A 12,124-nucleotide genomic window follows, 5' to 3' on the forward strand; every position below is an offset into this window, starting at 1 on the left:
CATCTTGGTTTATAGTTAAACTGACAAGATTTAAAAAGATAATGATTTTTTGCAATAACTGACAGTAATAGCAGGTTGTGGAAGGTTTTATTTTTGCAGGGACCATTAAGGATGTTTATTATGATAATCAGCAATGCTGAAAGTCTCAGGGCTTTCAAGGTAATATATTTGAAAACCCTCAGCTGATTTTAATAATCCTTTCTATGTCAAACTGCAAACATCACTTGAAACCAGTGAAATGAATCAGACTGAAAGCAGCTTTATTTTAAAAAAATAACAGTCAGCACTTTCAAATTCTTAATTTTGCAAAAGCTACATAAACATGCAGTTGATTCTAACCATGTAATTATATATACCCATCTACATGAACATTAAAACAACTTATTTATTCAGTTGTAACTTTCCTACACTGAAAATGTATTTCTGACAGATACTCACTTCTGCTCTCGTACATAGCTATTCTCATTTGATGCTGCCCTCTATTTACATAAAATGTTTTTTTTTATATCACAAACCTTTCACTACAACATACCCTCAACTCATATGGTTTAACTGATTCTTGCATGCAAATTACTGCGCAACAAACCTCCCCAAATAATTATGACATACACCCATGTGACTCATGTGATACCCTCTATGCTATTGTATCTAACTATCATTTCCAGTGTAGACAGAAATGTAAGCACTGGTTTACTGTCGGGAGGAAGGATGGGGGGGAGTAAGTGAAATAAGTTCCTGTCAGAGATACATTTTCAGTGCAGGAAAACTGTAATTTCTGACAAAGTACCTTACTTTCACCCAAGTACACAGCTGGAACCCCACATCGAACAGATAAAGGGCTTATTGCAAGAGAGAAAGTAAAAGTATCCTTCAAAGAGTCCAGAAGACATCTTTACAAGGGGTAGTAAAAGAATTATAAGTGACTGACTGCACCGTTTCTGTAGGAAGTATACTCTTCACCCAAATATGGAAAAGACGTAACATATCTGGGAAGAAAATTGTGAGGATAACATCCCAATGGGAGAGAGAATTTTTGTATAGTGATCTTAACCACAATATATTTTACTTTCAACCTCCATGGTGAACAGAATACAGGTAAAATAAGAGATGTGTCCCAAAGTGCAGAGTGGCTACGACACAACGGACCATACATGGCAAGTCAACTGCATCCAAAACTTGAGAGCCATTCATGTGGAAGTAGGATGAGAATAATACCTTCAGTAAGTCAACTAAAATCCAAAACTTAACATGTACAGAGATGAAGCATCCATTTAGAGGACATCTGGCATCTAAACCTGCAGATCACCACTAGCCTACCCAAACTGAATCAAGTCCTTATTTTTTAAATTGTATATTTCTCATTCAGAAAGATACCCCCTACTTACTACTTTTCAGTTCCAAGGACTTTCTTACTCCACTGAAAGAAATGGGGAAAAGGGAATGCAGTGAAAGTCAAGAATGTTCACAGTGGAGACATAACAATGGGTGACCATGAAACCCTATTTTGAAGTGTATACCAAACCCAATTTATTTGATGTAATGAAGAGCATGGATAGGCAGCAATCCCCTTCTGTTTTACACATGAAGTCTATGAGTTAGTACAGTACAAAATGGGCATACTTATGAAGTAAAGATATAACAATGAATAAACTATGAGTCATCTTATGAAACATCCCATCTGTAGTTTATGTGATTGTAATTAACTGTGTGCATTTTGTAGCCATAGAAATTAACAATGAAGTCAAGGTGGCCTTACAGTGTGGACTTCTGTACAATTCTGAAGTGACTGAATTATATCTGAGTAGGCACCACTTGCCACAGAGCAAGATCCTGGTCAAAACATAGGACAGGCCCCTGAAAAATAATATATGTCAGGAAAAAAAAACTTACCTAGCTACAACCTCCTTAAGGAGTGAAAGACTGTAACAAGTAGAAGATGATACCAAACAAGGGAAAGACAGCTACACAAAGCAGATACTGGGAGATGAATGGATGAGGTGTATTCCCAGTGCTCAAGAGATGAAGGGGTTGAGAAGTATGTGAAAGATAAGATGCCTAATCACAGTGAAGACACCAGGAATTGATTATGGGGAGAAGGAGACCAGGAATAAAAAAAACTTGAATCACAAGCCAAACCCAACAGGTGAGGGAAGAAGTGGAAAAAAATTCATAAATAAAGAAGCAATGCAAGGGAACTAAACTACAAGGAACTGAAATAGAAAGAAGCCCTAAAAGCAATGAAGCAACCTGAAGTATGTGTGGGACAGAGAAAGTCATTTAGATTTGATGGAGAACAAAGGTTGAAGGTAGTAATAAACAAATATGACAAGGAATATTCCACTGAGCACATAAAGTATAGGTTAGTAAAACTAATCCAGAAGAAAATAGCACATATTAAGCCAAAACAGCCAAGAAAATAATATTTGTGCTGGCCAAGAAGAATAAATTAAAAAAGCCGGACCCAGAATTCATTAAACAATCAAAATCACCTTGGAAAGAAGACTGATGGAATGAGGAAAACTAAAATTATAACCTAAATCTAATCCTATCTGAATTTAACACTTAGGGTGAATGGATGATAAGCCATAAGAGGTAACTTGGAATCGAGAAAGGTGTCAAACATTTCCTGTGAAAAAATTCCAGACAGAAAATAAAGCCACTGTAAATTTGAGAATCAAGAGGTCACTCCTTGGGAGAATGAAAGCATCTGGAGCATGACATGCCAAGAAATGTATGTCACACACATGGATTTGAAAATAGAGATCTACTGTTAACCACAAAGTGAACAAGTTCCCCCATGGCAAGCGATACAAACAATAACCATTAAATAGTCAGAATGAAACATTAGTCAAATCCAGACAAGAAGAAAAAAATGAACTAAAGACATTTGTCCTAATGCCTCATGTGGATCAACCCATGCATTCCAACTTTGGAGATGAACATCAGAGAAGAAGAACAAATCTGGACGAGGCAAGAGAAATCAGTAAACCCCATGATGTGAAGGATATGTTCACCCATCAATGCATACAGTTGATGAGAGGAGAAGGATAGTTAAGAGAAGAATCCAAAGGAATCCTGGTAAAAAACCATGGATCATGCAATATCTCTTGAGAAGATTGCAAATGTGCCAAACTGAAAGGGACCAATGCTCTCATAGAAGCCATATCCCCAAATTCACTAGAATCTCACTACCAGTAAGATAGTGAATTGTGAAAGCATGGATGAAAGAAAACTTTATCAAATGCATTTGAGGAGGGGAATGGACTTACATAAGTGGGTGTTTAAAAACACTATCTCCAAATAGCTGATATAGTTAAGTAGGTGACATGTAAATCTTATTTAACTGGAAAATCCAACCACATGAGCTGCTTGTTTAACAAGAATAGGTATATACACGAGTGTAAAGTGCCTTGTCAGAAATTTCAAGTTCACTGTTTCTTTTGTTAATGTCATTTTCATCTCTTTCACATTTTTATCCTTCCATTTTCCATCCTATTTTTAAGTAAATGATTAAGAAACTAACAGCAGGTCTCAAAGTGCACTACTGCAAAAATAGTTTAACTCTTTTATTATGGGCTCAGTCCCTGGGACCAACCACATGATAATTTTTATTTTCATATAGTTTTAATACATTTGGCAGACTTAGTATACAAGTTGTTTGTACAGAGAAAAATTATTTTTTTTAAAGAAGTATTTTTACTAACAAGTTGTCCATGAATAAATTAAACATTTTTTTCACTGGTATAAAAGCAAAATGATTTACATGTAAAGATTAAAAATAATTTTCTTTATTTCACAACTCTAGAACTTCCTTTACATAATTGCAAAAACTTCCTAAGTGGATATCAAACTTTACATATTATCTGTTATTATATCTCCCCTAACAGCATATTTTTTCTTTAGCTAGTGGACAAAACCATCAAAATATAGTTGAAAAGTTAAAAAATTCAGAAATAAAATGAGCAGCTGTGCCCTTTTATCTTTATTATTGTTTACAAAATTTCAAACTACTTCAACTAAACATATCGCATTTATTTTCTGTTTATTTTACAAAGTAATAATGCTGCACTTAGAACCAGATAAAATTTTATGTTTTCAAGAGCATGTGGAGTTTATCAGTTTATGTACTCTAGTGTTTACAACAATAATTCTCCAGAGTAACAACACTGCATTTTGAATTTGTCAAAATGTTTATTATATGGTTCAGTGCTGATACCATAAATATCTGATTATTGTTAATGTTTCTAGGATTTTAGGAACTTAGCACTAAAATGTAAAGTATTGTATATTTCTATAATGTTATGAATAAACTTTTATATTGTCAATCTTCTAACGCTGATTTATTTGCTTTTGAATTTAACTTAGACAATTACAAGAATGATACAAATTTAGTAGGCATACTATACAAGCCTACAAAGTACAAATCTGTAACTATAATACCATTTTTTTGTAAAACATAGTGATGTTTCAGCTAACATACAGTACGTATGTACATGTACATACATACACATGTTGTTATTTATTTAGCTTAAATTTTAGTTTTTTAAAACGAAAAATAATAATAAGACATACTTTAAAAAGAGGTTTCAAGCATTTGTGGTGGTTACAAGATTTTGTACTTGAGTGCCATACATGCTACACCTCTTTTATTTGAATCATACAAAAATTAATAGTTCTTCACCCTCCACTTAGAAGAATAAAAGAGGTTTAGCATTCATGGTGGTTACAATATTTTGTACTCAAGTGCCATACATGCTAAGTCTCTTTTATTCTTCTAAGTGTAGGGTGAAGAACTATTAATTTTTGTATGATTCAAATATGCATATTAGAAAATACAAAATTCATCAACTTACAATACTAGTACACACAAAATCCCTGTAATTTATTTAGATTTCTAAAGAAGCTATATAAAGTTTCAGAAAATCTCATTTCTCTTCAAAGCAACAACTTAGTCATCACACTTCAACAATTGCAGCAAAATTACAATCTTCTCCTACAAGCTAGATAAAAATGGCTACAAGATGTATGTAAACAACTATTCATTTTATTAGCTATAAACTCTTAGTCAAAAAAATGAACAAGACAAGAGATGTTGAAAAAATGGAGTAGTGAGTGGAGCCAAACAACTAGATTAATTAAATATATTAATATCTTTTATATTTGTTATTTTTGATAATAATAATTTGTCAATATCTCCAACTTAACTTTCCTAATTTGTTAGTCACTGCACACATTGTGTGGTAGTTGGTGTAATATACTATAAATGGTGCAATAACACAACAGTGTTATTTGACACACAAAAAGTAATATTTAACATTTTTCCTTATAGCTTTATAGCTCCTTTCAAACCAAGATATAATATACATAATATTAAAATTTGAATTATAAATTATAATTCAACATCAATTCCAGACATAAATAAGAGTAAGGTTATTTACTACAATTCTGAAATATCTAAAATATTATAACATGCACTCTTTGATCTGCCTTCAGCCAAAGAGTTAAACGTAATATAACTTACTTTGTAAGTTGTGTGTCTGAAGCACCTTGGAACTTTGAAAAATCTGCAAAGTCTCCATTGGCTATTCAAACAAAAAAACAATACTGAGAAACACTGTAGTTAACACAGAAATATATTCAAATGTTTTGTACATTTTATTTTATGATATTTGTGTTTCAAGAAAAATATATAGAGAATGGTTTGTAGCTTCAGATATAGTTTAAAACATGTTTTAATGCATTATGATTCCTGTGTCATTGGAAAGGAAAGTGATGAGACATGTCAAACAAGAAGTAAGAGCCAAGGACTTACTAAGACTGGTACATGTAAGCAAACAGACTCAGTAGCAGTAGTGACAAAACAGAGTTAAACACAGAAACTAGACACACAGAAGCTGTTAGAAAGATGTAATGTTGATCTTGTTATTACAGAGAACTTATGTTCTGTGGGAAGGCTGTTTCTCAAGTTTAAGAAAGTGGAAAACTACAAGTTCATAAAGCAGGTATTCAAGAAACAGGACTGATGATCATAAACCCATAACTTACAAAAAATATAATACAAAACTACATTGAACAGACACAATAGCAGAGCATTAAACTGTTCAGTGCCATAGACGAGATAACTCGTCCAAGCCGATCGGTAACATAGTGCCACGGATGAGTTTATTTGTTCTCAATAATGCCTAACTTCAACGCTAGATGTGAGCACCATACATGCATTTGACTAACTTACACATTGTTTCACTTTCGATCCAAAATGGTGTCACGAAAAAAGTTACAAAATGAAGAAGCATTAGAGTTGTATTTTGAACCAAACATTTCACACGAAAGTGAATTAAATGTGTCATATTTCAATACCCCAAAATGACATTTTGTGCATTATTGTTTCATGTTTTGTACATATTTCTTCATTTTGTGTACTACTATAAGTTTGGCTTAGAGAAAAAATAGTATTTGCTACTTAATTTCTTTGTTTTAAATATTACTCAATTTTGCTGAAAGAAAAAACTGGCATAGGAGCTGCTGTAGCAGCTGAAATACTTGGCAGTCAACAGGTTAAAGACTGAAACAACCATAGGACAGTTGACAATAACAAATGCCAAAGAACTGGGAAAGTTAAAGTATACTTTCTTCCTCAAAATTCAAAACTCTCAAATTAAGATGGACTGGGAGTCAATGTCAGCATTAAAGCTTTAACAGTCAACAATAACAAGCACTCTAGCTCAAAAAGAATCACTCTTCATCTTGGATTAAGAGAGTCCACTAAAATTAGTTTCACTTGTCAATGACAAAAATGACACAGTTGGCTATAGAAAAGGAAGCCAAAATCAGGTCCTGCTTTCAGGTTTTGAATAATATAACAGTCCTAATTCATTTTTACCCTGTTTAAAAATAATACAACAGTAATGTAAAATTAAGAAACAATGTTTTAAAAAATACATTTCTGAATTCATTAACATTCATTTTATTACTTGTATAAGCTTTTGACTTATGAACAGGATGTGAACTCTGATAAATCATTCTAAATTCAACATAGTTAAAGTGGAACTTCAATTTAGTTAAAATTAAGAATTATAAGTATAAAGTTAATATCAAGGGAATGATGGCTAACTTCCTTCTCTTGGTTCAAGTACAAGTGATCACTTACTTATAGTAAGGACTAATTTCCTAATTAGTTTACCAGTGTCAAGTATGGGATCATATACATAAAGTAAGAACACTAATTGGTTTATTAGTTTCAAATATACTAGATTTCTCAATTATAATAGGTAGAAGAATCTTATGATTAGTTAAGTATTAATTACACATGGTCACTCAGCTACAGTGAAGAAACTAATCTTCAGATAAGTTTTTAGTATCAAATCTGTCAGTACACACAATTACAATATAGTTTCAACTTGTGATTAATTTCTTATGGCAAGCCTACCAATCACCTATTTAAAAATTTATGATCATTTTTCAACTACAAAATCTAGAAAACTTTCTTGTGACTGTGAATACTTATCTGGTTTCTTTGGGACAAATCTACTTTATATATTACTAGTTATGCTAAAACTCAGGTTTTTCTTTCTTGGCATTCATGAGAACCTGGTCATTCACATCAAAGAAACCTTTTAATCCTTCTTACTTTCAAGACTTTCTGGTCACCACACTACATTAACAACTGCCCTTCTGTTAGAATACTAAAGAAACAAATCCAGTATCTTAAGTTCAGCAGAACCTGTAATTCACTTACAGCAAAGACTAATCTTATCATTACATTCCTATTACACTATATAACACAAATTTTATTCCTGAATAGTGTACATTATTTCTTAATAGCTTACGTTGTAAAAGTACAGAAAATGACCATTATTCCCATCAAACTTTCCTTTTGCGACCTGGATAATGAAATTTAAAAATTAGCCTATTTTCTATGTAAAAATGGTCAAATTTGCACATTTTTATTTATATAACATCTGAATAAAACAACATATGAATCAAGATTTACATGTATTTATACTACAGTTATACAAAAATGAACAAAAATGTTTATAAGTGAGTAGTTTTTCAAGATTTTCAACTGTAATGTAAATCATTTTCACGTATCAGCCCCCAAATATAGTCTCCCATCATGTTTTTGTTATACACTCCCAAGTCACAAAAGCAAAGTTTGAAGAGAAAAATGGGTCTTTTCCATTTACTTTAGGCATAAGCAATTGGGAAATAACACTTTCTGCCCAATAATAAGAGCAAGTAAAAATTTTGTTACATAGTGTTATCAGACTTACCTGGTCATCTAGTAACAGTAAACACTAAATTTATGATTATATTCCTATTAACAATTTACCTGTTCACTGACCTCTTCAGTAATTTCTATTTTCACATCTACCTGATAATCCAGTTACAATAAACTTCTAGTTACACTCCAATTATTACATCCATCTGGTCACCAAGTAACAGCAAACACTGGCATTTTGATTAAATTCTAACTGTTAAGCTCATATGGTCACTCACCTTCTGATTAGATTCTTACTGTCATATCTACCTGGCTCAATAAGTTACTATGAACAATGAATTGTTGATTATATTCCTGCTGTCATGTTTACCTTGTCACTATCTACCCAATTAGATTCCTATTGTTGTTTGTACCTGATCAAGTTATAGAAACACTGACTTTTTTTTTTATTAGATTCCTACTTTTTTAAGTATGCCTGTCACTAACACACTAATTAGATTTCTACTCGTATATATAAAAACATTGTATATCTTCATAGTTCTCAATTGATGTAAATGAAACAAAAAAGCATTGTATATCTACTTCTACATATTCATTTTATAATGAATACTGATATTTTAATTAGATTCCTATTATAATGCCTACCTGACTGAATTTCTGTTGTCAAGCTTAATTCATTACCAAGATAAAATAAAAACGAAAATTTTTATTAGACTCCTATCAAATTACCTAGCCTTTGATCTACTGATTAGATTCCTATTGTTGTGTCTACCTGATGATTTTACAGTAAACACAGACCTCCTGATTACATTTCTATTGCATGCTCAACAAGAAGCAGTAAATACTGACTTTCTGATTAGATTTCTATTCTTACATTTACACAGTCACCTTACAGTAAACACTAACCATCTGAGTAGGTGTGTACTGTCATATCTATCTGGATCACCAAATTGCAGTAAATATACTAGACATGGAGTATTCATATTTGAATGCATCTGAATACAGCTTTGGGAATTTTTGAACTTGTGTTTGAATATTTTGGGAAACTAAAGCATTTATAATCAAATTTAAATTCCTATTTGTTGAATGCTTTAGTGAATACAGAAAATTGTAAGAGCAAATGTCTACTTTTTTATACTGATCAAATATTTTTCCTGTCTTTGTTACATCTACAGCACTTTAATTTAATTTCTCAGTACAAGCTTCATTCCCACAGGGGACTTTTCTACAGAAATGAATTTGGTACCGAAAGAGAAATTAACATTTTTCTGTACAGAAAGCTACATAATATGTAATTTGATATATAAAAATTTAGCTTTCTATTTGTTATAAACAATATAGTATAAAATGTCAAAGAGAACTACTTAAGAAAATCTGGAGGATGCGAGTTGGTTGTGGCAAGATGAGATCTGATTTTTTATTTGATGGCTCTGTAACCAAACAAAATTGAAGATTAAGAAAATTTTGCTTTGCCTGAGCAATGCCAACATTATAGATAGTAATTTAACTCAAAATTTGTACTTCTTAGAGAAGTGGTAAATAAATTAGAAAAGAAGGGATGACTAAAGAAAAAAATAAAATTCTCACACTATAAGAAATTCAGGAGTTTTAATGTTGAATATTTAAGAGCTTAAAACTTGTACAAGTTTTAACTATTAACTGCAATTTTATACTATACCAGTTGGTATAACATAAACAAAAAAATAGCATAATTAAATCTAGTCACTGCTCTTCAGCCACCTTAAAAAGTATTGCATTACATTGCTATTAATCCAACCAAATCACATGAGAAAAGTTGAGATTGTTACCAAATGGTCTTATGTGGTACATGAACACTTCAAACTTCCTACTGCTAAATCTAGTTACATCAGAGCACAGCATTAAATATTGTGAATAAGCTGTTTCTACCTCAGGAAAACCAGTTCTAAGCTGCTGAAACATCTGAAGTTAAGCCTTGTTAAAAATGTTTATTAATATGAACTATATTCTGTGTAAATTATACAATATAATACAGGTAAACTAAATTTATGACAGTTAAACTATATTTCTTATTATTTTAACTTATTTAATAATTTATGCTTTTATTATAAACTATATTCTATATTGTATAAGTGAGATGCAATTTTGTATTTCTTGTGTAATCATGATGCAGAGTTATAAAGTCTACATCTGTCTCTGGTATTTCTGCCTAGGTGTAGCAGCATACAGTGGAAGTGTATTGTGCAGAATCAACTAAACATAATCCTACAACCCTCATCAGAAGCACATCACTAACAAACTCATCAACTGTATTTCTCAGTGGTGTAGTAAAACTTTTCAAGATCTTGTGGCAGCTATGTATTCTCAGTATATTCTTCCCAGTCACAAGAACCTACCCACAATGTTAATCTACAGCAGGTTCAGACAGATGCACAATTTTCTTGGAGTCACTGATCATTTTATATTCAACTGGAAAATGCAAACAGTCATGTAAGAATGTTGACATATCAAGATGCAGCTCAATGTGATGAGATAATAAATCTCCTTAACATCAACAATAAGGTATCACATGCAACATGTGATAATGCACCCAGCTTTCTGCTTGCCTGGATTTAAAATGCAAGTACTACCTAATGTAAAGGATGGTGATGGATGAATGTAAACCAGAGGTCAATTTATTGAAATTTCTTCCTAAACATGACCCCTGTTTTTCCCACACACTAAAGCTTGTGGTCAGGGATGGAATGAAAAAACTGGATGACTGTTGAAAGTAATTTCCAGAGCATCAATCATCATGTTCTACATTTGAAAATCAATGTAAGCAACTAATCTATTCAAGATAAAGGCCAGAGTTCAGTCAGTTACACCTAGATGATGAAACTTAGAATTAAAATGATTAAATCTTTATTGAAGATTAACTATTAGAAGTGGATAATCTAGATACAGGAAGTGGATAATCTAGATACAGAAACATCAAAACTTACTTTTCATGACTGACTTGTGCATGTAGGGTCTGTAACTATAGAAGAATGAGAGCTATAAAATTTACGTTTTTCCTGAGTAATAACAATAATGAATAATTTGTTAAATTCTGTACTTCTCAAAGGGGTGGTAAGTAAATTAAAGTAGAAGGCATATCTAGAGAGCAAATGTCGCAATTTTCATAATGGAGAAAGATTGAGGATTGTTTTAAATATTTCCTCATAAAATTAAAACATAAAATATTAAAATGTGATTTATTAACTATGTTTTAAGCCAAGTTTATTTGTATACCATGAAAATAAAGTAACTTAATTAAATTTTGAAAGTAACTCTTTAAAATTAAAAAAAACATGGTATGCACACTTTGATCTACCTGTAGTGACAGGATAAAGAAAAGAGTCAGTCTCCTAAAAGAATATAGTAGTGGATGTTTATACCCCTCAGATCAACATCTGATTTTTTTATATTAAATAATATGGCTATTAATTTTTGATTAAATAAAAAAGATAAGATTTGTGTATTCCTTTCCCCCTTTAGATTTGAACCTGATCATACAATATGAAAGAAAACAGTTATGAAATTATAAATTAGGAACACAACACAGTGAAAGTAACAGTAAATTTATATTTTACTTAACACTTATTAAGTAGTCAGAGTTGGCAGTAGGTGCTACCAGCCAGATGTCTTCCCTATAGTCAACAGCTCAAAATTAATGGCAATGACAGATAACTTTAACAGCAGCTCTGCAATAATAAAGATAAGTAAAATTCATGGCAAAGAGACATGAACTCAAGACCCTCAAATTACAAAACATCACCATATCCCCAATTACAGAGCTTTGAGTTTAACAAGAGTCAAATATAATGACAAGATTTAATTACTTGATAGTCAAAATAATTGAAAACAGTTAAATAGCACAGAACTCTAAGTTTGTTTAGTTGGTTA

At 31.7% G+C, this 12,124-nt stretch overlaps 1 protein-coding gene across 3 annotated transcripts in view; it reads right to left on the minus strand.

Annotated features, from left to right (window-relative positions):
- Positions 1-12,124, minus strand: part of LOC143229096 (clathrin interactor 1-like) — a 71,723-nt gene that overhangs the window by 36,415 nt on the left and 23,184 nt on the right. For all 3 annotated transcript variants that reach the window (XM_076460921.1, XM_076460920.1, XM_076460919.1), the window contains exon 8: positions 5,522-5,582. In XM_076460921.1, the coding sequence (XP_076317036.1) occupies positions 5,522-5,582 (61 nt within the window). The remainder of the gene's footprint in view (positions 1-5,521; positions 5,583-12,124) is intronic.

Source organism: Tachypleus tridentatus, chromosome 10, assembly GCF_004210375.1.
Source record: "Tachypleus tridentatus isolate NWPU-2018 chromosome 10, ASM421037v1, whole genome shotgun sequence".
NCBI lineage: Eukaryota > Metazoa > Arthropoda > Merostomata > Xiphosura > Limulidae > Tachypleus > Tachypleus tridentatus.